At 42.7% G+C, this 26,886-nt stretch overlaps 2 protein-coding genes across 7 annotated transcripts; one reads left to right on the top strand and one right to left on the bottom strand.

Moving 5' to 3' along the window:
- Positions 1-97: 97 nt before the first annotated feature.
- si:ch211-141o9.10 (probable endonuclease 4) lies at positions 98-6,210 on the bottom strand. Of its 4 annotated transcripts, XM_034708727.1 has the most exons (9): positions 5,970-6,210; positions 5,593-5,640; positions 5,032-5,186; positions 4,009-4,218; positions 3,667-3,849; positions 2,380-2,511; positions 1,673-1,777; positions 1,433-1,562; positions 98-1,184 (listed from the first exon to the last, which is right to left on the bottom strand). In XM_034708727.1, the coding sequence occupies exons 3-9, from the start codon at positions 5,183-5,185 to the stop codon at positions 1,124-1,126; spliced, it is 975 nt and encodes a 324-aa protein (XP_034564618.1). In that variant the 5' UTR covers position 5,186; positions 5,593-5,640; positions 5,970-6,210; the 3' UTR covers positions 98-1,123. The 4 variants fall into 4 exon arrangements, with proteins under 4 accessions (XP_034564618.1, XP_034564616.1, XP_034564617.1 ...); XM_034708725.1 differs by lacking the exon at positions 5,593-5,640; XM_034708726.1 differs by lacking the exon at positions 5,970-6,210 and having other exon boundaries at positions 5,593-5,914.
- Positions 5,382-26,235, top strand: tnrc6b (trinucleotide repeat containing adaptor 6B). 3 transcript variants are annotated; one of them, XM_034708722.1, is made up of 22 exons: positions 5,382-5,726; positions 7,905-7,991; positions 8,497-8,518; positions 8,977-9,435; positions 9,558-12,635; positions 14,293-14,457; positions 14,664-14,860; positions 15,234-15,305; positions 15,440-15,646; positions 15,854-15,973; positions 16,180-16,305; positions 18,162-18,332; positions 19,691-19,804; positions 19,891-20,095; positions 20,325-20,492; positions 20,657-20,803; positions 21,046-21,189; positions 21,479-21,571; positions 21,841-22,044; positions 22,373-22,440; positions 22,675-22,814; positions 23,569-24,130. In XM_034708722.1, exons 2-22 carry the CDS (start codon positions 7,935-7,937, stop codon positions 24,128-24,130), a joined length of 6,519 nt encoding a protein of 2,172 aa, XP_034564613.1. In that variant the 5' UTR covers positions 5,382-5,726; positions 7,905-7,934. The 3 variants fall into 3 exon arrangements, with proteins under 3 accessions (XP_034564613.1, XP_034564614.1, XP_034564615.1); XM_034708723.1 differs by having other exon boundaries at positions 7,902-7,991; XM_034708724.1 differs by lacking the exon at positions 5,382-5,726 and having other exon boundaries at positions 7,935-7,991; positions 23,569-26,235.
- Positions 26,236-26,886: the final 651 nt, after the last annotated feature.

Genomic DNA, 26,886 nt, shown 5'->3' with positions numbered 1-26,886 from the left:
CTCGGGCCCGAATAAAACTTTAAAAAAAAGTATCTGATGGAAATTAGCAGGGCTGTTTTTTGTGAGAGAGATCAGTTTTAAAAACAGACAAGTTTCCTGTGACAGCTGTACCTTATTTATTTTAAACAAATGGTCACACAGCTTTTTGCTCAAAATAATTACACACAACTGTTGAGCAAGTTTAAGATGAACACTAGGACAGTGATCTTGTTCTGATGTGTTTGAACTCTTAGGGTAATAATTATTGAGTTATTCTTTTTAATCCTCCAACCTCACAATTTTCTCTTCATTTGCTCACATATATCTTTTTCTCAGCTGTATTCACATGTGGAAAGCTGAACATTTCTAAGACTTGATCTCAAGGGAATGTTTTCCTTTCAGTGTGTGTGTTCATGTGTGTTTATCTGCACTGTGGGGTGTTAGAATAGGTGTGACAGTCAATTGCGGTCCTCCAAGGGATCAACAGCTACACATAAGTGTTGGTATTCAACAGCTGGGGCATTTCACATAAGAAATGTAAAGCTGTTGTATGCCTCTCATTTTAACTCATGCCTATGTGCCTGTTTGGATTCTAATTTTGTAAATATTTACTCTGGAAAAAATATGAATCATACAATAGTTTAACTATTTGGATTTTTTAAAACTTTAAGAACTTTTAGAACATTACTTGTGCTTTTATTGTGAAAGACTTCCATTTATTTTAGCTGCATTACCATGATAGGTGTGAGATAAATCTGCATCAACCTTCACTGTTAAATATATGTAATATCTGTAAAATGTAAATGGATTATTTTTGTCTTTTTTTACTATTCCTATCTGCCTTCATTTTGTCAACAGAAACCTCTAAGGACCCTGAAATTAAGTTTGCTCTGCCTTCATGTGTTCATGCTGCCCTCTAATGGCTCATCTTAATGTAACCCCACACAAGAACTTTTAAAATTCACATTTATTTAACTTGTTTTCAAACAGAGACAAAAACCCAAATGAAACTTTTAGAACTGGGTCAAATAGTAAATGGATGTTTTAAAATTAAACACCTTTAATCTATTGTAGATAGATATGGGAGCTGTGGCTTGGCAGGTTTCAGTAAGTAAGCAGAGATAATTTATCAGGGACGATGTTTTCAATTTTTCTCACAAAGAGAATAGAGAAGCTCAATCTGCTCGGCATATTCGAATCCAGGCCTGTTGGAGAGGACAAGACTTTGATATTAAAGCTGCATTTGATTAAGAAAGCCCATGGCTCAAAACAGCAATCAAACTTGGTTTTTTTTAACCAACATATAATTTATAAAATATAGCTCAGTCAAAACAGGATGTGCACTTTTCTTAATGATACTGAATTTCTGAACTAACACATATATTAAATGTCACTATTCTTTGTTGTGAGCATATGTATCCTTTGTTCACAGTTGTATCTGCAGTGTTCTCACCGTCCAGGTGTCTCCAGTATCAGAGGGATGTTGTCCAGTGTGGGCTCATTGACAATGTCCCTGAAAGTAGAGATTCCAATTTGACCTTTACCGATGTCTTCATGCCGATCCAGGTTGCAGCCTAGCTTACCTGAGGAGAAAGTAAAGGTGAGTGAGTTTACACTGCAGGCTGGAATTCATAAAAGACAGAAAGACTGTACAACTCAAGCTGATATTTCTGTGTGACAATCCTGGCTGTACCTTTGGAGTCATTGAGATGGATGGCTTTGAGATAATGGAGCCCCACCTCCTCATCAAACTCTTTGAGCATGGCCTTCACTCCCCTCTCTGCAGACAGGTTATAACCTACGGAGACAGGAAACAACACTTCAACACAGAAAGAAACAACACCTGCAGCACCAAGGTGACTGTGTGTGTGAAGGGAGCTTAATATCACCCAGGAGGTTAGGTGTGCACCCTAAACATTAGGTAACACTAGATGTTGCATTATGGGGCTGAGTTTGTTCCCTAACAGGTCACCATTTTGTGACTTGCTGGTTCATACTGCACATGTAAACAACGTTGATTTTATTGTTTTATATGCCATTGTTAAACCAGCTTAGAGTTGCATCAGGGCCACCAACTTGAGTGGATTTAGGGCTGGTCATTCACAACAGTTAAAACAGGTGCATTCATGAAACCATTGAGGAACTATTTGTGAATGTAACATCAATACTCTTGTGATAGTTTTAGTATTTTAAAGCTTTAATTGCCTCATGAACAGAAGTCTTATTTAAACTGATATATTAAGCAGATCTCAGGTTTATAGCATTACAATTGAACATGTTATTGTACCAATGTTTGTTATGTTAAGGCAAATGGTTGGAGGAATTTGTACTTTACATTGATTGAACTGATTTCTGATGTTTCTCTGGAGACAAAAAACATCAACCTCAGGTTTAACTCACCTGCTGCAAACGCGTGGCAGGTATCCAAACACACACCCACTCTGCTCTGGTCTCTCACTCTGTCAATGATGCTCTTCAACTCAGGGAAGGTACCGCCAACCGTACTGCCCTGACCGCTCATGTTCTCCAGCACTGACCACATGGAAGAAAAAGACAAAAACAGAGCTTCCAGTTTAAAACAACTCATCTTCAATATTCCATGACACATCTGATGCACGCCTGTTATTGTTCTAACTGTTCATCATTATTAAAGCATAGCCTGGGGCAGGTTTCACTTCTGCATTGGTATTTTTGTAGCCAATGTTTTCTTGTCACTCCAGCTGCATTTGGGGTTTGTGAGTCAAAGCGACTGCCATGAATCATAAGTGATACAACACAAGGGAAGATCCTGCAGACAGTTCTGAAAATGGAAAGTTATGTATTAACACAAAAGGTCAAGTGGTTATGTAGAAGTTAATCACATTGTGTTTTTTCTCTTTGCACATGGTAGTGAAATATTAATCATGCTGCATGGGGTCAAAATATGTTAACGCTTACTTCTAATTTAATGTAATTGAATTAACATTTAATTAAATGTAAAGTGATTAACCTGCAAATTGTAATTTTAATGGCATTAGAAGTAAATCTCTGTGCACTGGGATGGCTGTAACAGCTAAGTTCTTCTATTACAGTAGAATTAAAACCCTGCACACATCACTGTCTTACAGTGAAAGTCTCCTGAAATTATTATAATTGTAGATTTAGTTTTAGGTAAACAGCTAACTCCAGCTTAAGTGCTCATTAGTAAGTGTTAGTTCTTTCATTTTAATCTTTGCTAAATCAGGTTTCTGTGTTAGAACATGTAATTCCTTTGCTAGAGTACGTAACAGTCAGTGACAACGTGGCCTCATTTAACCCCAGATGGTTTTAATTTTTGTCAGAGCTGACTCACACTACTAATTTAACAGAATGTACCTCAGTGGAGATGCTGCCCTGTATCTATGTTTCACAGCAATCCTTGAATGGATTTCATATGTATCAATTAAAAAACTAGGGCAAGATTTTCAAAATATAGCAGGTGAAAAAATTCCCCAAAAGGTATGATTGAACAGAAGTTTGAAATAGGTAGGGCTTTGAGACCATAAAATACACTCTGTATTTATTTTCACATCCCAAATAAACCATGTAAAAAAGTACTTGTGTTAGCAGACATGTTAAAAGTGTCTACTAACTCCACCAACACAAGTATCATCAGAAAGCTTTTGGAAAAGGTCTAATGAGGTTTTTTTGTTATTTTGCCTTCCATACCTGTAACTACAACAGGTGTTTGCTGGTGGGCATGGTTAATGGCTCCTGCTATCTTTTCAATACACTCCTCAGTGGTGATGGAGCCCAGAGAGGAGCCTGGGTGGAAGTTGTAGAGGCTCAGGCCCAGACGGCTGCAGCGGCTGAGTTCATCCACCAGCAGTGCCTGGCTTTTTTCAAACACATCTGGATACAACATGGTACATAAACCAGAGCAGCTTGTCAAAAGAAAACAGGAGACGTTCTAAAAGATGAAATAACCAATGCAAGACAAGAGCAGGTAAGTCAGTGTGGGAGAGAATCAGGGACAGAATGGGAAGGAGACATCCGTCAGTGTCAACACACCCTCCTTAGGAGATCCACAGTTCATGAGGTAGGACCCATGGGGCAGGATGTGAGCAGGGTCATACCCCTGAAGGGAACACTGCTCTCGAAATTTGTCGGCAGCTGTCTGGTCCAGGGCAGGCCTCTTCCAGGAGCGCTGGGATCCCAGAAACAGGGCAAAGCTGCTGCCACCCATTTCTGTGCAAGAATCCACTGCTTTCCAGACTCCACCTGGAGACACAGAAAAGACACCTCACAAGAACTGAGAGTGAGCGTTAATTAAAGCTGTATTTTTACCAAAAGCACCAAGGATTACTAGTTCCAGGAGCGACTTTCATTAGATTAAAAGTTTCCTTTAAGATTAAAAGGTCTCTTGGGGAGAAAAATTAGAGCAGGGGTGTCAAACATGCGACCCGCTGGCAAAAACCGTCCCTCCAGAGGTTCCAATCCGGCCCGGGGTACAACTTTGCAAAGTGAAAAATTACTTGCTTTTTGCATAATCTGGTTCAGATTCATAAAGACTTTTTAGAGCACTATAAGAGGTTCCACTAACTACTAACACTAGCACTACACCCCTGCATACAACACTGTCCAGCAAGCAAACTGTTCATGCTGGAGCTGAGGGGTCCAAAATAATCAACTTTACCTTCTTCATTATTATAATCTCTGTTCTTTTGCAGTAAACGTTACACTGCGTGTCAGGTGAATGGGTAACCTGTGTGTTTGGTGTGTTTGCAGCAGGTTTCAGGGCTTAAAGAGTCAAATATTCAGCCAACTATGAGACTCATCGTGGCAAAAAATACAACAGCTGTTTTTGTAGAAAGATAGTTCATTAAATGTGAACATTTTCAGAATGTACTTGTACTTTTTTGCACGAAAACAAAGGGAAACATTTAGAGTTGTCCTTCTCTATAGGTTATTATGTTATGGTTTTACTGGTCCATCCCACTTCAGATCAACTTGGGCTGTATGTGGCCCCTGAACTGAGATGAGTTTGACGCCCCTGTGTTAGAGGGAGTCCAAAGAGATGACATTAAGCCTTACCTTGAATACTAACATGAGCTCCAATGTATTTCTTATTTCCACGCTCCTTTCTCCTCCTGTCAGCTTCCTTTTCCACCGTTTTTTCTTCCTCTCTGTCTTCTTCAAAAGCCTCTTCGTTTTTTCTTTTTCTCGCTCCTCTCTTTTTCGGTGCCATGCTATAAAGTGAAAGTAAACAATGTTATATGCGTAAACTCTACTAAAGCTGACCGCTTGTTGTTGTTGTCCGTCTAAAAAAATGAGTTTGATCAGACTGTGAAACTATGTTGCATGCACAAATGTGATTAGTGTGACTGCTCAAAGTTTATGAAGGTCAAAATGTGTCTTTTGTGCATCCCTCCGGTCTGAAGCAGCCAGTCAGAGGGCTTCCACGCAGCTGCTCCGGGCTGCCCATTGGAGACGCTTCATGCTGAGCAGCAAAATGGCCGCCCGTCAACCGACTGACTCCACAGCGCTTTGAAATCTAAATTCTTCTGCACGTTAGGGTTTACACTATTACAACGTTAGTACTTACTTACAAACCAGTAGCTTATTGCGCGTGTGTTCTCATCATCTGCCACTTACTTGACTCTCCGCTCAGGCCTCACTTGTTCCTGTAGCCTCGACGAATGCCTCAAAAAGCGAAAAGAAAAAACGCACTAAAGCACTTTAGCTAAGCTAGCTAGCACGCTGGCTTTTCTTCATATGTGATTCCTGAGGTGAGTAACGCCGTCTTAAGATTTCTAGCTATTTCAAAAGTCGTAATGAGTGTGCATGCAAAGTAAGAGCTGTATATTTGTCAGTTAAATGTCATGCCACTGCGTATTACCCAAGCTAACACAGCCTGGCTACTTGTAGCTTCTATAGCAGGTAGCTTATCTAGTTAGCTGGCGACCATAGCATTAGAGGTGGATATGTGTCTCGATGTATTTGCTGATAAAGACAGCACACTAACCAGTTACCTGGAGCACAGGTTGACTTATCGATGATGTCTTCAGGTCAGCTTGTTTCTGCGCACACTGCTCTGTTTGTGCGTATTTTACGCGTATGTCCAGACACCACTCCTTAATACACAACATTTGTTTCTAGCAGCTGCTGTTAACTTGTCGCTTGTTACCTTATGGGGTTTCATGGACAGTGATTTGCGTGGTTGTTTGTTAACCCTGAAGCTAACTCGTTTTTGTCGTTTTAGTTTAAACGACTTTGAGCACCTGCCTTAGATTTCAGAGGCCGCTTGCTTTACCATTTTTAGCATAAGAAAGCTCAGATCCACCAGAACAGGACCTGGTTTACTTACAGCTAAGCTTCTATTAGTAATGACATCAGGGAAATGGTATCATGCAGTACTGTAGTGTACATCTGTGTTTTGAGTGTACAGAGTGGGTGAATGCATAATTGAAAGCTCGTTGTGATGCATAAGCAGGTCTGATCCACCAGGCCTGAGAAATGCTTCAGTAGAGGTGTTTGATGTGTCGGCCATGAAGCAGGAGACCTTGCCTGCTGAAAGTATCATAGCATTTAGCAGAAACGAAACTAACCAAGGATCTTCGACAGGGTTTAGCAGCTAATTAAGTCATGCAAATCAATGGAGGTGTAACGATTCTTTAACAACGATTCGATTCGTATCATGATTCGTGGTTGCCGATACGATTAAAGGATGATATTGGTTCATTTAGAACGATCCGATCCAAAACGATTCAGTGAGTTGAAATCGATTCAGTAACTTTTAGACAAAAATTCAACCAGTGAGACTGTGAAATAAATACCTTGATACTGGAAAGTCCTAGATACCTGTTGTTACTTTTAAGGGAATCAGGTATAAAAGAATTATGGATATAAACGTTATGTGAAATCGCATGGCGCCTGAGTAGGTGGTTGGATAAATTTGTGGTGTTGCCGTGGTACTTTACTTGACCTTTACATATCCTACAAACAGCAAGCGACTTATTTAGAACATCTCCGTCTTTGCAAAATCCAAACGCTGTTTTCGAGACCGCAGTAGTACGTACTGATTTGGCCAAAATTCAGTATGTAGTAAGTAGTATGTGAACAAGAGCAAAATCTGCAGTATGCAAAAACTCCCTTGATGTCTACTGATTCGGTAAAATGTCTCAGTATGCATCTGACCAGTCTCCATCGCTTACTGTTTCCCATAATGCACTGGAATCGTTACACCCCTACAAATCAAGCGTTTGTTGTCTTCAAAGTTAATTCACGGTAACATGATGATATAAGCTGGATTTTCCTGTTTCAGTCCTTTTTGAGTCCTCTGGTGAATGAATACGGAATGGTCTTCCACTGTTGGGCATTTGCATTATTAATAGCTGTCTTGAGGAAAATAAATGTTTTATCTTTTAGAGTAACGAAACATAACCTTAATATAACATTGCAAACACTGATTATAGATGATTCTGATCAACATCACGTTGGGTTTGTTCTCTGTGTCCCTGTGTATGTGAGCATGTTAGCAGTGCATTATTTAGTGTCCTTGTTTTTCTTTTGTCTATAATCTGGTAAAGAGCCTAATCTGAAAGAGTTGCTTAAACTCCATTTTAGAAAAAATTAAGCACAAGCATGCAGTTGGTCACTAGCTTTGGTTTCCATAGCCACAAGCAGATTCAGTAAGTCTGCTGACAAAGATGAGTTGGCTGGCTAAATCAAGCCTTTGTAAATTGTCTAAATTGAATGAATCTACCAGTGTGATGGGATTGCATATTCAGCATTCTTATGATAGGGTTAATTACAGTGTTTGTTGCCTACATGACAAGCAGTAACCTTAGCAAACTATCGCACAAATCACTGTCTCTGACACACTTGGTTGGAGCATAAAGGGACAACAAGTGATTATGTAAATGTAAATGTGTAACTAAATTTTTACATGTTTTCTTTTCAAGAAGAAAGGAGTATCAGGACAGGAGGAGTAGTTCATGGAAGACAAGAAAAGGAAAAAAGACGACAAAAGGAAAAGGGAAGCCTCTCAGAAGGTGAGCACATTCACAATGACTTGCAAGCTCCCCAGTTAGGTGTGAACACCATTGAAACAACATTCTGCAGCGCCATATTCGACAGCAGCTGGAGAAGCTCTGAGGAAAAAAAAACCCAACAAATTTATTCCCGTCTTGATATTTCACGCTCATGACGGGGAATTGTTTTTCTGCTTATTTGGGCTTTTTGAATATTTTGTATAAAGATGTGACAAATCTCAACAACTACTTGTTGATCATAAACACGTGAAGTGGGGATTCTTATTGTTCTTACGTGACTAGACTCATGACTTTTAAATCTAACAACAAACACAGTTACAACCTTGTAACCTGCATATTGTCTCCAGTTCTATACTTCCCTTTTTATCTCTGCTTTGCAAAATTTGTTGTACTGAGGTTTGACGTTTGAATGGGTAGATACACTTTATTTTTTGTTGTCCTAGTTTAATGATTTAAAAATGACTTGAAATACTGATCTATGTGCTTTTCTTTCTGTCAATTATAGGTCACAGAACAAAAAAATAAAGGTAAGCCCACTTTGAGGTGTGTTAATGGTGCAATGAAGATGTCAAGGGCCAGAAATGTTCACTAAAGCATAACAAGCTACTTTCTGACATCTTTCTTTTTCATCTGTATTATGCTTTCTGTCCACTTGTAATTTGATTCTATTGATTGTTTGATGTCATGTTGTGCACATTATTCTTCAGGCATGGTAACCAGTTCATGCTAGATAACACTGCATGACTTGTCATATAATTCAATAGTGTGCTAGGTGAAAAGGCAAAGAACAGCCTTTATTAAGACAATGTATCTTCATCAGGGGATTCTGTGTATTTTTTATTCTTTTCCCTGATAAGCTCCTTTCCAAACAAGTGCCTTAATTTTCTGAAAATGAATTGTGCGTCTGACTTCTTAAAGTGTTCTTAGTTAAATGATGTTTAATTCAATGGCATCCGCTTTTCTCTCTGCCTCACTGTCCTTGCAGTGCCAGACTTGTCAAAGACTGCGTCCGCTCAGTCTCCCGCCACTCAAAGCAGCTCTGCTTCCCCCAGCCCTGGACCCACCCCCTCTGCCTCCCCATCCCCAGCCACCTTGGGCCCTGGCAGTGCTGCCAACCCGTCACAGGGCGGCAACAATGCCAAGCGCCTGGCGGTGGCCAACGGACAGCCCACCTCCAACACCATTTCTTCCTCCACCGCTGGCGGCCCCAGTGCTGCTGGAAACAGCAGTGCAGGTAGCGGGGGCGGAGCCCAGGCGCCTCAGCAGCAACCACGCTACATGCCGCGAGAAGTGCCGCCACGATTTCGCTGCCAGCAGGACCATAAAGTGCTACTGAAGAGGGGTCAGCCACCACTGTCCTCTATGCTGCTGGGGGGGGGAGGAGGAGGAGGAGGAGGAGGAGGAGGAGGGGATGGCCCCAATGCAAACATGGCTGCTGTCTCAGGTAAGAGTTACTAGTGCTGTAGAAAAAAAACATTTTATAGTACAGATAGTGTAGAAAATGTCTTGAATATTTCCTCATTTTGTCCCCTAAAGTCTCTTTCTTGTTGGGTTTGCCTTTTTAAGATTCTGGTGCAGCTGCCTCCTCATTGACCCTCACCTCATCATCAGTTGCTGCTTCTACTACTACTACTTCTAATTATGCAAATTCCATGTGGGGGACAAGCTCAGGCAGCCAGGCCTCCTCTCAGGGCAGGGAGAAGGTGATTGTTGATGGCAACGACCTGGAGGAGTGGCCTAGCATTGCTGGCAGTGATGGGGGAGGAGCTTCTTTCACTGGAGCTGGAGGGGGCATCAGCAACAACGGAATGCCTGTGAACAGCATCAGTGCCTCTGGCAACCAATCCTCACCCACTTCCTCGTTCTCTTTGCCCAATGAATGTATGCAGTCGTCAAACAGCGTGGCGTGGGGGATGGCTGCCTCCCAGGGTCATCTTGGAGGAGGGAATGCAGTAGCTGGGCCTCTGCTACAACAGCCCTCTTCACTTTCCAAAGCCTCCACTGTGCCAGGAAGCCATGATGCCAGTGGCCCCGTTGATGGCAGCAGTGGTGTTACAGGTGCCAACTTCAATCCAAATGCCAACCCTTCAGCCTGGCCTGCGCTGGTGCAGCAGGAGGGGCCTACTGCTGCTGGGGAAGGGGGTCCGTCTTCCTTCCATCACCAGGGCCCTGGAGGGTCTTTGTCTGCCAACAGCTCTGCTTCCCTTGGCCTGGGGCTGGGAAGTGGGGCAGGCGGGGTGCTGGGGGGTCACCCACCTTTATCTGTGAATCAATCAAACCCTCATCAGCGCCAACTTCACCAAATGCAATCCAGAGACAGAGAGCTTGGAGGGGGGAAGTGGGACAGCGAATCAGCGGGACCAAAAATTGTAGGGGGGGAAGGCATTGGGGGAGGAATGGACTGTAGTGTCGGAGGAGGCGAGATCAGTGTGGGAGACCACAGCCTCAACTCCTCATGGAGAGGCCAGCCTTCTTACCCTGCAGCTAACTCCAAAACGGGTGCCTCAAGAACTGATGGTTGGGAGGGTGGAGGAGGTGGAGCAGGGGGCTTCGGAGCTGCTGAAGGAGATAATGGGACCTCGGGTTGGGGGTACCCGAATTCCACTAGTGGGGTTAGTGCTTGGGGCAGTGCTGGAACTGGGGGTAACAGTAGTCAGACCTCCGGGGTATCTCAGGGAGTGTGGGGGTCATCAGGAGTCGGAGCGGACAGAGGGGTTTCTAGTGGTGATTGGGGTGGTAACCCCACCAGTATTGGTGGAGCTAATACTGGAGGTGAAGGAATTGGTGGAGCTTGCAGCAGTAACAGCAGCAGTAGTGGAGGCAGCACAGCTGGCAACCCTCCTGCAGCTTCTGCCTCTTCCTCAACCACCACTACTATGACCAGAGCCTGGGACAATCAGAAGGGAGAAGTTGATACAGGGGAATGGGGTGGGGGATCAGAAGAACAGGGAGCACAGGGAGGATCTTCATCCAGTGGTGGAAACTCCAGGAGTGAAAGCGGCAGCAGTCACAGTCGTACTCGCCGCCCACCTCCTAACGCTGACGCTGCCTTACAGAGCCTGCTCAGCCGGTCTGATCTGGACCCTCGGGTTCTGTCCAACACTGGCTGGGGCCAAACACAGATCCGACAAAACACATCCTGGGAATTTGAAGGACATGGGGGACAAAGTAAAGGAGGATCGTCATCAGCTACATCAAAACAACCATCTACTCTTGGTGGTTCTTCTCAGTATTCTAGAACCCAAATCCCTGATTCTATGGGTCCAGGGGTTGGTTCTTCCCTTGTTCCCTCAGCTGGGTCCTCTGGAGAGGGCTGGGAGAGCAGCAGCAACAGTAGCAGTAGTGGGGCCTCTTTGTCTGGGAGAGCCCCACCACCTTCAGGCCCCAACATGAGGAGTCTTGGCGTCTCACAATCTGGGCCAGTGACCACAACAGGGCCAGGTATGGGGTCTGGGGTAATTCCAGCACACAGCCAGCAGGGGAAGGCTTCAGGCTGGGGTGGAGGAGGGATGGGGGGTGGGGATGGCCAGGAGTCCAAGGGTTGGGGGAATGAGGATTGGAGAGACAGTCGTAGTAGTAGTATTGGAGGAACTGGAGGTGGATGGGGTGATGTTTCTCAGCAGGGTGACCCAGCGAGTGGAGGCTGGGGAGGAAGTCAGGAGGAGAAAGGGAAAGGGGGGTGGAAAGAAATGGGAGGAAATGGAGGGGGAAGTGGGTGGGGATCAGGACAGAAGGCTGGAGGAGGTAGGGATTGGGGAGAGCAACTGTCCAAATCAAGTAGTGGAGGAAGTGGTTGGGAGGATGAGAGAAACAATGGAGGAAACTCAGGTGGAGATACAGGTGCAGGTGGTTGGGGTAGTTGGGACGAAGGTGCTCCCCGTAGAACCTGGGGAGCAGGGGGCACAGGGGGAGGAGGTAGTGGAGGAGGGGGGGTGGGTGTTGGGGGCATGGGATCTAAACCCAATCAAAGTTGGAGTGGAGGAAACAAAATGCACCAGATGCCAAACAGCCAGCAGGGCTCCATCACAGGCCCGCAGGCACAACTGCAACAGCAACAATCACAGCCCCGCAATCAACATCCACAGCGACAGCAAACGTTGGACCAAGGGGCTATGCAAGGGGGCGGTGGGAGAAAAACGATCTCTCAAGTCGAGAATCAGAACCAAAGCTCAGGCTGGACCTCAGGGCCAATCCCTGGTGGTTCTTTAGGAGGTGGAAGTGGATCTGAACCAAGTGGCTGGGAGGAACCCTCGCCACAGTCAATTAGTAGGAAGAATGAGATAGATGATGGAACATCAGCATGGGGAGACCCAACCCATTACAACTACAAGCCGGTTAACCTGTGGGACAAGAACAGTGCCCCTGCTGGACAGCAGCCTCATAGCCAGAATCAGGCACAGCAGCAGCAGCCGCAACAACAACAAAAACAACAACAACAACAACAGCAGCAGCAGCAGCAGCAGCAGCCGCCGCCGCTGCCACAACAGCAGCAGCAGCAGCAGCAGCCGCAGCAGCAGCCGCAGCAGCTGCAACAGCAGCAGCAGGGACCTCCAATACAGCAGCAGCCCAGCAGGCAAGCTGCAGGGCTTGGAGGTTGCAGAGACTTTAACACTGGCCACGGACCTGCAAAACCTTCACCTGTTGGTAAGAAACTTTAACAAATGTCTATTTAAAGCCGACCCAGTGATTTTTAAGCTGTCAAATTCAAAACTTTAATATCATTGCTTATCATCCATAAGGGTTTAAAACACAAGTTTCACAAAGGTACTAGATCCTATTGAGTCTGGACAGTGCTAATATAATTTTTGGTCTGCAAAGATTGGATATCAAAACAAGCTGATTACAGCATTTTACATGGATAATAAATCCAAAGTCAAGATAATGAAGTACATTGTATTGCATTCATTTGATTCCCAAATCAAGACAATGTTAAGAATTGCTTGTCTGTGTCAATATGGACTAAACTGTTTGTTAATGGAAAATAATGGAATACTTAATATGCAGTTGATTTTTTTGAATAATCATAGTTAATTATTGAAATCAAATGATCAATCATTTTTTAAAAGGTGTCTTGTCTGACAGCCATATTTAATAGTTTAGGAAGTTGGAGCGTTTTGACAGATGTTATTCATCGACTGCTTGCATGAAAATCACAGAAGTTCAAGATTCAAAACTATTACAGGTTCTGCATTTTCTGGAAACAATGATCTGCTGTTAAAACATTTTTTTTGTGATCAAATTTTTTTTCTTTTTTTATCTTTCCATATAATAAAGTAAAACAAATACAAAAAATTAAAATATGAATAGACATATGGACATTACAAAAAATAGAGTGCATGTTCACATACCTATACAAAGGTTTATGTACAAATACCATGAATACACAATTAAGATATAATAATAATGATAGTAATAAACATAATACGTTAATATAAAATATATATATATATATATAAGAAAAGAAAAAAATCTGCTGTTAAAACATTAATATCAAGGTTTAGGATATCAAAGTGTTTGAGTTAAGAGAGATGTGCATTATGTTTAACCAACCACCTGCTAGTTATCTCAGCACTTTTTTAACACTAAACCGCACATTCAATAGTCAGCTCTAGTACTTTGGCATTCAGTGGATGCTCAAACAGAGCATATCAGTGATAGCACATTGCTCATCAATAAAGATATGCATGAGAAATAGAGTAGCCAAAGCACTTTGTGCTCGTTGACTTCTGTGCTCTGCTCTCAATGCCTTACAAACACGAAGCAATTATTCTAGCCTATCTGAAGAGTAGTTCCATAAAATCCATAGTGGAAGTTGCACTGGTGCTTAAGAGGCAATCTGTTTTTGGGGATCTTACAAAGGGACGTGGGTTTGAACCCTCTTTCAGGGTGAAGACTTCCGTTGGTTTTAACAGAGGCTGCAATGTGTGGTTACTGCACATGTGAAACTCCTTCTAGTGACTTCTTCTACGGTAGCATCCGTAGTTGTGAGGTGCTGGGCTGGACCAGCTGCCCATTACCATTTTTTCCATGACCGCCCCATAAAACTTATCCCACTGTCTTCTATGAATACATTATTATGACCTAATGAGGGACAAGAGCTGCTATTCAATGGCGCTGCTAGACTTGTCTTCCTAATTGTGTATCCAGTATACTTTGGCAGCAAAGCAGTCGCTTGCTTCTTCAAGGGCCATCTCCGGATCAATGTGCCCTAAGGCACAGGTATTAGACGTGCGTCTCATACATCGAGTTTGACGGTTGTTGAGTCCCTTCACAAAGACCTGTATTCATTGTGTGTCTGAAGGTCCTTCAAGTTGGGGTGGAACCTCTCCAACTAGTCCCACAGTAGACAATGGCACGGCAGCTTGGGGGAAACCCAAAGAAGTCCCTACTGGCTGGGGAGATCATGATGATACTGGAGGGAAGACTACGGGCTGGGGTAACCCTCCTCCCAACCCTATCAAATCTGGTAAGCTCCTCAAACAATTGAACATAACTGTTTACATACCAAGTCTATCATTTGTTGGGAGGTTTGTGTCCGAAATGCTAAATTGACACATTAAATTAGAATTAGTACACTAAATCTGTGATACTAGCATGCAATACTGACATTAAAATAAGTTTCTGATCTGATAAGTACTTTCCCATCAGTGAAAATGCTCTGTGATCCTGCAGGTTCAAAGTCTATGCAAGATGGCTGGGGTGAAAAAGAGAGCTCTGTTGCCGCCTCGCGTCACTCAAGTTGGGAGGATGAAGAGGAGGGAGGGGGCATGTGGAACAGCGCTGGCTCCCAGGGAAGCAGCTCGTCTTGGGGACATGGAAGCAACGGGGGCTGGGGACAGGGCCAGGCAGTAAAGAAGCCCAGCAACAAGGTGGGTCACACTGGTGGGGAAAATAATGTGGAATTAAGCCGAGAACATTCATTATTATAAACACATTTTTGGGTCTTCCCACCCTAATGTTCGTGAATAAATCTTCAAGGAATAGTTTTAGTGTTTAAAAATGATTTTGTGTAGTCAAATTTGGTCCATACAATTAATTTATGTCATTAATTAGCAGATGACTATCAAAAGAGCAAAGTTTAAGGCAGTTGGTCTCAAGAATTTCTTCCAGTCTGAAATTTTTAAACTCTGATTTTTTTATTTTTTTTTAAGATAAATAAAATTTGATTGTATTTTCAATTTAAAGAACCTTGACAAGCATTGTGAAGTCATTGTATCTAACCACCTTGTTTTTGTGTCTCAGGGTCCAATGAAGCCTGCTGGAGACTCATGGATGAGCCCCATCAACAGACAGTTCTCTAACATGGGACTGCTGGTAAGACAGAACATGTCTGGTTGCATTACTTCTAAAGATTTTTAACCACACTTATCAACCAAGATATGAGGCCAATTAGCATGTTGGTATTCACAAGATGAATAGTGATCATTGTTTTCTTTTCCTGCCAACAGAATGATGATCCCAGCGGCCCAAACATGGACCTGGCTCCAGGTTCTCTTCAGGAAAAGAAGATTGAAATGGATAAAAGAGGCGTGGTGATGAACGATTACAATGGAGATCTGAGAAAAGGAGGAAGAGGAGGAGGAGGGGGGATGGCTTATCGCCCTCCTGGTTCCAAAGAGGCAGTACCTGGGGATGCTGGGTCCTACTATGACAAGGTAATACCTCACAGCTATCTGAGCGTTTTCATCTCTTTTCTGTCTTTCACTTGTCTAGATAACATTTTGTCCTTGTTCACTATTCCTTACTTCCTCTTGTGATTCTACCTTTTTTCCTGGCCTGTCCTGTTCCTCCCTGTCTGAACCTTCCTCTACCCCCCTACACCAACACTCAAATTGGTCCTCTATTGGCTGTCTCTTTGACAGACCTTGCCTTTGACCAATCAGGATTGGTGCCTTGGGGAGGAGGGTCCTTACTCTCTGTACTCACCACCCACTGTCTACAAGCCCCATTCCCTCTTCAACCACACTGTCCCCTTTAGACAAGTAAGATAACCTCTCCTCCTGTTTCTGTCCGACCATTTTAACATTAGTTTGTTGTAGTTTTCACTTTCCAAAAGATAACCTCTCAATTAATCGTGCAGTTCTTCTTCCTCGACGTCTGTTGTCTTCTTTCTGCTTAATCTGTATGTTGTTCCTCTCTCTACTATGACGGGTCCTCTTAAGGTGTCCTTTTTCATCTTACATAGCAGGGTGGTCACAGTATCTTTGGCAGTGGATGCGGGATGGCTCCGTCAAGACACCAGCCAAGTGTCCCACCCCTAAACCAGTCCCCAGGGATACGAGCGCAAGTGCCTCATCAGTTCCTGTCACCTCAGGTACAGTTGCTTCTGCTTTTCTTTCTGTGACTGGTGTTCTTTGCAGCGGTCTGCATGTTTCACACTTGCATAGGCACAGGAAGTATGTGGGTTGACAGTCTGTCTGTGTCTCTGTGTGAAAGTGACTCATCCTTACCGTTTGTTTTTGTTGCTAAGTGACCAATTAAATGCAGAGTAACTTCAACTTGGATTCTTTTTTCACTTGTGGCAAAGCCAACTTCTTCATTCCAGCTTTAATTGTGAACTTCTGTGCATCTTCTGGTTCTGATTTTCTGATGTTATAAAAGCCAAACACTATATTGTATAAAGATTCATATCTGAAATCTGCCTGTAGCTCATGCATTGTGCATGTTTACCTTTTACTGGGGATGTAACGATACACTCAACCAACAATTCGATTCAAAGCCCGATTTTTGGTTCACGATATGATTCTCTAATGATTTTCGAGAAAACTAGATTGAACTCAAAATTTAAATAACTATTCTTTTAATTCAATAAAATATGGACAGTAAGATATGGACAGTTGCAATATATATTTTTCTCATATATTTATTTGTAAACAAAGTAATCATTTTTCCTTTTAAGGTGTGTTTTAACTCAAATAAAACCACTGCACACTTTTTTCAGTAACTTGCAAAAAAACAAAAAATGACCACAAAAACAACTTGCTGTAAAATTTCAGAACAATCATCAAGAAATGGAAAGTGAATGATTCCCAAATTAAAGAATTGCAAGTATTCTCCTTGATCGATCTTTGGAAATGTTAACTATCAATTATCGTTCAATCATTAAAAACCATAAAAGTTTTCCATGTCAAAAATAATGCCAAATGCGTTATTTCCCCCTAAATCAAATTTTCCTTCATAACACAGTGTATATAACTGACGGTATTAAACAGCTACGAATCTTATTGAGGTGTTCAAAATGGTAAACACGCTGAATATCAACATGAGGAGCAGAGGTATAAATGATCTCCGCAGACGCATGGTGATAGAGTGAAGACTACATCATGTGGATTTACTGCAACAGGACAAAAATATTTTAGACTCACAGTGTCCAGTTTTCTGTCTACTGATTCTTACTGAGAAAAATAAGCATGTGAACGCTGTCATGTGTCAGCCGGGAGTGCAACGGGTCAGAATCAGTCCAGCAGTGGAGAAAAAAGCGCTCGTGGAGACCTGTCACTCAGCCGCATCCCCCAGCTGAGCATCTCCGCTGTGTGCAGTCAGCTTATTCTGAAAAATGCTTTAAAACTAAAACACCTCCATTCAGCGAGTGACGAGAGAGCAGCACAAGAGACTTAATGATGTTGAACAATTGGAGTATAATACAGATAGCGCCTTCTACTGTTTAAAAATAATATCCAGATACAAATTATGTTGAATCGATTTTAATCCACCCTTATTTGTATCGTATTTTTACCGATTTGCGATATATCCTTTTTTACAGTGAAATAATGTAGTTAAATGGAGGTGGAGAACTGTTATTTGGGCATATCCTCCAATGGGATCAACACTGAATATACTACTCATGCACGGGGTCAATGAAGTTCTTCAGACTTGTTTTCTTGCTGCCTCAGACGGCGATATGCTTGATGTGAATGTGGTGTCTGTTAGTCAGATCTGTCTCTACAGTGCATCATGTTTACTCGCTCACCTCTAAGGAATATAAAGTGAAAGTCTTTCATTCGCTCATTCAGGGTTGAGTTACTTTTAAGCACCAGATAATGAGAACATGAAAAAGAATCAATGCTAATTGAGGAGGAGCAGCAAGCTAATGTGGTTGCTAGTGGTTACAGCACCGGAGCGTTTCTGTGGTAACAGGTGTGCCTGCCTGCCGTTGTGTCTCGTCTGCAGGTGCCAGGCTCCATGCTGAAGCAGATGCCCCCTCCCAGCGGGAGCGTGGGGGGTGTCGGCAGCGTAGGAGGGATGGCAGGACTCGGGGGTGGTGTGTTCCCTCCACAGCTGTCCCCCCAGCACATCGCCATGCTCAGCAGCATCTACCCACCGCACATCCAGTTTCAGCTGGTGAGAAGAAAATACACATCTCTACACATCCATGCAGTTTCATCACACATCTGCTGAGTCTGGAAACAATTTTAGAAATGATTTTAAGATCAAAGTCTCAAAAAAATGCACAAAATGTAGAAAGGAGAGTATTGTGAAAACCCCTTTTCCTTTTGCGTCTTGTGTACTGCTGCCACTTATATTGTAGACTTTACGGTAATTCATGCATCTCACATTTTTCTCTATAGATCTCTATAGATTGTCTGGAGAGATAAAAATGTCTCATTATAACCAGGAAACCATATCAATCTCCAAATTAAGAATAGCATGATTACAGTTTCAACTTGTTGAGGATTACAATGAGGGATGTTCCAATACGTCTAGCTTCCGTCTTCTTCAAAGATATTTTTATTTAGATTTTTACACATTACATACAAAAGATCAATGCACACAATTGAAGTAAGTGATGTTTTTGTATAAGAAACAAAATAAATAAATGAATGAAAAAACAAGCCAATAATAATATGTGATAATAAATTTAAAATAAAAGATTGATTGATAAGCAGGAAAATAAAAAATAGTGAAACTATAATACGAGAAATAAGTTAATATCCATAAATGATTAATTGGAAAAGATAAAATAGCAATAAGTATAAACATATAAATATATATATCCAAACATATATATACACACATACATATATATATATATATATATATATATATATATATACATACATACATACATACATGCACATACAAACACGTGAAAATAATAATAATACAAAAATGAATGAATAAATAAACAAACAAATAATAATAATAGGAATTAAAATACCAAGAACAAATTAAGAAGTAAAATAAAGAATCACCACATATGATGCTTCTAGCTTCCTAATTGTTAAAATAGACATTTAAATCCTGACTAACATACTAGTCTGAAGGTAAGAACTCACTCAGAGAACAGAAAATGTTGAGCACCATCTATCCATCTAACATGGTTAAACAAGGGATCACACAGTTAGCAGGTAAATGATGTCAAATAGGTTTGCCGAGTCTGTCTAACATTAGCAGAGCGAGCACCACCCGTCTTTGCTCCTTCTTTCAGGTTGATGTTCACATACCTGTGCTGATAACACAATGCTCCAGTTGGTTATATACCAGTTCAACCAGATCTCTAGATCAGAATACTTCCAAACCGCACCACGCTACAAGATGCTACATGTCATGTGTATTTGTTTACATCCGAAAAGTGGAGAATTGCAGCATCATGACAGAAGCTGAGCTAAAGCTCTGATTAGTGGAAGGTGACATTGTTGCAGCTTATTCACAATATATGACCCATAGTGATAAAACATATTTCCTCTTGCTGTGTTTAGGCTTGTCAGCTCCTCCTCCAGCAGCAGCAGCAGCCCCAACAGCAGCCACAGCAGCTCCTGCAAAACCAGAGAAAGTTCACACCAAATGTGCGGCAGCAGGCTGACCCTCAGCAGGTACAGACCAGAACTAAATTTCACTCCCTGTCCCACTTCTTGGCCTCCTCCTTTCCTGACCTTTGTTTAATGTTGTTTGTCGTCAGCTGGCCAGGATCATGGCGGTGCTACAGCAGCAGAGGCAGCAGCAGCAGGTCGGGGGTTTAGGTGGCAGCTCCAAACTCTCCCCCTCCCACCACGGTGGAGGTGGAGGAGGGGGTCCCAAACTGCCTGGGGCTGATCCCCTGCCCCATCCAGGCCTGGCAGGATCTTTGGCTGACCTGCACCAGAAAACTCTAGGGCCTTATTCTGGTGAGGGGCTGTTCCTATTCTGTTATTCTGCTCATTCGTGCCAGTGTGTGTATCAGCTACAGTAACCAAAGGAAGAACTGATTTTCACCTTAATTTTTGTTCATTAGTTTGAAGCAGGTTGCCATGTCACTTTGGTGGCACCGCAAGTTTATTTATCAGTATGAATGTTGAAAGATAATAACCTTCATCATGTTTCTCTATTTTATCTCATTCACTCCTTTTTGAGCAGGTTTTGGTTCTGGAGTGAACCTACCAGTTATGGACCTAGGCAGCCCTGTGGTGGGCGGTCCTGGAGGCATGAAGGACCTTGGTGGTCAGAAGTCCAGATTCAAATGGATGATGGAGGGACACTCATCTCCTGACGCCTCCTCACCAGAGAATGCATTCCACAAAAATGGTTTGATGATCTTTGTGTCTTATAAAAATGAAGTGTTCGATAAGACATGTTGGGTTTGTGTGTCGTTGGGAGTGTGAATAAAATTAGGTGTGAAGTCATATATGACAGTGATTAGGGAGTCCATCTGTCGTTCAGTGATGTAACATACATCATCAACCTTCCAGGTCCTGTCACCCCCATGAAGATGCCTGGGGGCTCGCCCTATTCTCAGTATGACATGATGGTTGGAGACGGGCTCAGTGACAACTGGCATCGCACCCCTGGAAACAAGATGGGTGCAAAGCCAGTCTCCACGCCCAGCTGGCCCCCTGGTGAGTGACAAGTTTAAGTATTAACCTGAGCTGTTTCACCCACAAGGTCTAAATCAGATAAAATGAGAAGATGTCATTTCTGTGTTTGGTATCAACAAAACCAACAAATCAGGAATGTGCTCCGACTCTTGAACTGAATGACCTGTTATACTGCTCGTGGTTCGGTGCTTCTTTTGGTGCACAGTGTCTGCTGTTGAGACATTTAATTTAAAACTTTCCCCATGTTTGTGTGTCCTCTTTAGAGTTCCAGCCAGGCGTGCCCTGGAAGGGAATCGACCGCGTCGACCCTGAATCTGACCCCTACATGACCCCAGGGAGCATGATGGGAAATGCAGTGTCCCCCAACCTCAATGATACTGAGCACCAGTTGTTACAAGATAATCCAGGTTCAGATCTAACTGTCACTTGATACTTAGCACACTTCTTGATTTGTTTACTTTTACAATATTTTGTCATTTCGTTCTGGCAAAAAAATGTTTTCTCTTCTCCTTTATGTTTATATCTGTATTACTCTTGAACCCCTTTTTGTTGAACTCAGTTTATCGAAGCTGCTATACATTATTTATCTTTTTGCTGATAATCAAGTCTCCACAAAATAAAATAAAAAAATATGGATTCTTTTTGTTATTTGTATGAAAAATTCCAAACATGGTTTCTTTGGGCATTTGATTGCAGATTCCACTCCACCCCTCAACACCTTGCTGCCTTCACCTGGTGCCTGGCCCTACAGTGCCTCAGACAGTCCCCTAAACAATGCACACAACTCAGGTAACTACAGACTTCAACATATCATCACATTCATGGGCTGATGTTGATTTGGACAGATGAAGACTCTTATTTCTCACAATGTTTTGACATTTTACAGACTGCATAACTCATTTATTTAGTTCATGAACCTGACTATCTGATGTGCCGTAATTCCGCTTATTGGATACTCAGTTATATGATAGAAGTTGTAGCTTACATGTGACCTGTATTTCATACCATAGCTATATGAACCTCTCAAGACTGTGATTTGCTTTTCTGTCACCCTACAGCAAAGTACACAGAATACAAGACCAGCTGGCCCCCAGAGCCAATTGGACACAAGTCCTGGAAAGCCAGCCGTGGCAGCAGCCAGAACCAGCTGTCCCGCCCACCTCCAGGACTAGCCAGTCAGAAGCAGCCGTCACCTTCTCCCTGGTCTGGAGGAGCCCCTCGGTTGGCTGGCCGTAGCTGGGCTGGGGGCTCAAGCACGACTGGTAATGCCCCCATACATTTTTCATGTTTTGGTTACAGGGGCAGTCCTTTTTTTCACACAGGCACAGTTCTTTTTAAAATATTCAGCTCATTGGAGTGTACACGAGAGTGAAACAACTGGTTCTGATTGCTTGAGAAAACAGCTGAATGCTTTTTTGAACTTAAGAATCCATTTATATTTCATTTTGAAGAGCAGCCAAGCATCAGTGTAAGCAGCAGGGGAAGTTATTCATCATTTAGCCCAGGGGCAAAACAGAGTGGGATTGTGTTTACTGTGAACGTGGAAAACTCTCACTCAGACATTTTTTGGTCTGTTTGCTGTCTTCGCAGGCTCGACTTGGAGTGATGGTAGCTCACGGGAAAGCTGCTGGTTGGTGCTCAGCAACCTCACCCCACAGGTAAACACACAGACGCAGTATACAACACTACTTTAACTACCAGAGGGAAAATGTACCTTCTTTTTAGAGCTGTAACCATTTTGATAACTGCAGGCTAGCTTGTTTAACTCACGTCTCGCATGCATCAAACTCGAACAGACAAAAGTGTAAGTCCACATAGAGTCACTGCTTTTACTTAAACACCCCAACTCGTGATTCTTTTATTAATGTCATCCATCTTGTATAATCCTTCAGATCGATGGCTCCACTCTGAGGACCATCTGTATGCAGCATGGCCCTCTGCTGACCTTTCACCTTGGCCTGACCCAGGGCAACGCTCTGATTCGCTACAGCTCCAAACAGGAGGCCGCCAAGGCCCAGAGCGCGCTGCACATGTAAGACCCAGTCTGTTGTTCTCATGCATTCTAGAGTTTCAAATAATGATGTTATGAAACACTGTGATAATTCTAACACATAGATATTGATGAAACACTCCTTTGAAATTCTTCTCTTCTGTTTTTCAAATGAGCTATTAGATTTGATATATTTAAACTGATGCAAGCAGTCTCCCCCAGACCCTCCTTTAAGTCTGATCGCTGATCTTCCTCAGTGATGATGTAATACTCAATCACTGCCAACGGTTTCATTTTGAAAACAGCTGATTTCGGCACAAAAAAAAAACTCTTTTCTGAAACAGTATTACTAGCTAGTACTAGCTAACAAGGTGTAGTTGTGTTAAATTGATGAAACACAATATAATAGCATTGGCTACTGACATCATCCGATGGGATGTTGCCCGTCATTAGGGCCAATATCAGCTGATACTGATATTCAATTGATACCTCAGTGCATGGGGAAATTGATAATAATAATAATAACTGATAGGATTTGTATAGCACTTTTCATGGTACTCAAAGTCACTTAAATCTCTCTCCATGCACTGACACCTGATCGGATAATGACTAGCCTTATTACATCGTGACTTGTTCATGGAAACTATTGATTCCTGAAGTAGAAGGAAAATAATGGATCCCATGTTTTCCCATTGTAATTAATAATTTAACCCCATTAAGATTATCTTAAAAACTCCAACCTTCAAACTATGCTTAACATTTTGACAGGGATTGACAGACCCTTTGTATTTTTCAGGTGTGTTCTGGGTAACACCACCATCTTGGCCGAGTTTGTGAGTGAGGAGGATGTGGCTCGCTACATTGCACATTCCCAGGCAGGAGGAGCAGGGACCGCTGGAACCACAGCCAGCTCTGCAGGCTCCGGGCCTACAGCTGCCTCCACTGTGGGGGCCAACGGTAACGGAGGGAGCTGCGAGAGAGTTGGAGCAGGAGGCAGCAGTGGAGGAGGAGTCGAAGGAGTCTCCACGGCTGGGGCAGTAGGAAGCGGAGGAGCCGGGCATTCCAGCTCAGGGTGGCAGAGTCTGGACAGCACAGGCAGCTCATCAGACCAGCCTGCCACCCAGGGGTCCGGGCTCGGCATCTTTGCCCAGTGGAGCAATGGGGCCGGGGTTGGTACGGCCGGAGGTGTGGAGGCAGGAAGGCAGGGTCTCTGGGGGGGCATGGGTGGAATGAGCGGGGCGGGGTACCCTGGCAGTAGCCTCTGGGGTGCCCCGACACTTGAGGATTGTCACCAGATGGGCAGCCCCGCTTCACTGCTGCCAGGGGACCTGCTGGGAGGGGGGTCGGACTCCATCTGAAAGGGCCAACTGACACACACACACACACACACACACACACACACACACACACACATGAACACACACACACGAACACACACACACACGAACACACACATACACACATACACACATACACACATACACACACACACACACACACACACACACACACACACACACACACACACACATGTTTACGCCTAAGTTGTAATACATATGTCTCACTGTATTTATTTACACATAAAGGTGACATGAATCAAAGCTACACCGGTTAGCAAAAAAGCAGACAGCCAACAGTGACACCACACACAGACTACATGCAGTACATGCACACATTATTGCACACATATACATTAAGCCGCTTAACTTTAAATGAAGACAACAGTAAAACTTGAACCGGGGAAAAAGGTGAAATCCATTAAACTCTTAGGACTCAACTGGATAGTTCTTTGTCTTTTTACTCCAAATCCCACCATCTGCATTCAGAGACCCAATCACTCAGGCATGCACTTGTAGACAGGCTCAGCCAGAGTCGTACACATCAACAAGTTTAGCTATTGCTGTTTTTAGTGTGCCACAAAATATTTTTTCTTTTGTATTGCTATTTAATGGTTGAATCTCAAATTCAGACTTGCAGACTGAGCCCTTGTAGACCTGGCTGGCTTACTTCTGAGTTCTCATGTTTGGAAGCTTGAGAGTGGGGAAGGATCTGAAGTTTGTTAAGATTTTGGGACAGCGCCACACTACTGAGTCAAATGGACGATCAGCAACCTTTGAGGTCTGGAAAAGGAGAGTGTTTTTAGTAGGTACTCGCACCTCCTGGTGGAAATATGCCATCAACATGGGACCCAGGGTAAAAAAAAAAAAAAAAGAAACAAAAACAACATTAGCCAAACTTGCACTATATGCCTCTGGGTTTGTTGTTGACACATCCTCCACAATCCCTCCATGTTTTAAAACAGAGCTACAATTCGACAACTACACAGACCTTACAGGACGACTTAATGTTACAACAGCAGTGGCCTTGGCTAACACCCAGCGGCCGCCCACCTGCCATGTCAGCAGCATCGCACCTCTTCATCAGTTACACTCTGCTCTTATATTTGACAAGCAAAATTGTAACTCCTTGTTGATGTATGTTGGTTGTTTATCGTTTTTTTTCTGTTTTAAAAGAAAAAAAGAAATGTGTGAAACTTTGTGAAAATCCAGAGATGTCCTTTTTTTTGCCCTTCAAACACTGACCTCGCTATTGTATTTTTTCTTACTCGAGAAATCAAGTTGGTTATTATATATTGTCATGATGTTAATGATGACTATGATCACTTATTTACTCGCTGTACAAGGTGCCCTCCTGCCTGCCTGAGTGTGCATGAAAGGAGTGATGACAGTATGACCGAATGGAGATGATGTGATGAAGATGATGATGATATCAGGAGTGTCTGTGTTATTGCTACAATGTTGAATGTTTTTCTTTCTTTCTTTCTTTCTTGTCCATGAGAGATTCATGAGAATCGTTTTTGTGCATTGGTTTATGTGTGTGTGTGTGTGTGTGTATGTGTGTGTGTGTATGTGTGTGAATGTGTGGGGTGTGGTTGCTTTTGAACACTTATCTGCTCCAGTCAGGGAAGTGAATAGATGTTAATCTGACGGCTTGCATTTCAGAGAGAGTTTGTGTGTGTGTGTGCGGTGTGGTGTGGATGTGTTAAGTGTGTGCTTGACTGTGTGATAGCTAAAAGTTCAAAAACATTGGCACTATTGCATACGTCTCTTAAGTTGTGTTTTTAGCAGCATTTTTGTTTCTGTTTGTATTTTTCTTTCTGCCAAATGCAATAAGAGAATATTTTGTTTTTAAGACAAAGCAACCAACTGAAGGCATTTCTACTAAGATGCCAAATCCTACCATACCAAGCTGAGCTGGAACAGTGTTTTACAGACACGTTAAAGACATTACCTGTTATATTTTACTGTTTGTTTTTTTGTTATTGTGTATCAATTTAAATTAAGTCAGTCTTTATTATCACTCCTGTTCAGGATGTTTTCATTTGTTTCAGATGTTACAAAAAGGAGAGGAAATTAATTTAAAGCAGAAAAGAACAAGATAATAAAGGTTGAATTGAAGTCTAGTGGTTTGTTGTTTGATTTGTGAGACACAGGGATGTCAGGAATCCACAGCACACCATTCTCTGTGGCATTCAGCATTGTTTCATACACCGTCAACAGAGATGAAGTGATAAGCTACAGTACATTTTACCTCTCCCCAAGAAGATTCACAATTAACCCTTTGCCTGTAAACACAGGGCAAGGAGGATTCCTGTAAGGGTGAGTGCTGCAGTCACAGGGGAGCAGTTCTTATCCTTTCTTGCCCATCTAACAGTTTGGTGTCCTAATCGGAGGGGGTTAAATTGTTATGCTGAAAAGCATATTTTTTCCATTGTAATTTTTTTTACAGATAATAAGCATTCCTATTTATGTAGACATGCATGGAAAAGAGAATGGAATTTACTACTGAAGATCTGTTTAAAAGAGTGAGTGCTTTCTTCTCAACCTATTCTTGGCCAGCTGACCCAGGAGTGCTGTTAGTGGCACACTTGTTTTGCGTTATCTTTAGCCTAGCTCACCAGTCAGTGACATGACCTATTGCAATATGTTATTTCAGCAATACCCAAAATCACGACGGCGTGCTTGGAAAAAAAAGTATATTAAAGCTGCTGTTGGTAGTCACAGAGTAAACATCTGTTCAGAGAGAGGGACTTCGAATGTCAACACTATCCCTC

This window comes from Notolabrus celidotus, chromosome 18 (genome assembly GCF_009762535.1).
Source record: "Notolabrus celidotus isolate fNotCel1 chromosome 18, fNotCel1.pri, whole genome shotgun sequence".
NCBI classification, from domain to species: Eukaryota; Metazoa; Chordata; class Actinopteri; order Labriformes; family Labridae; genus Notolabrus; species Notolabrus celidotus.
This window is presented reverse-complemented; position numbering and strand designations above follow the sequence as displayed.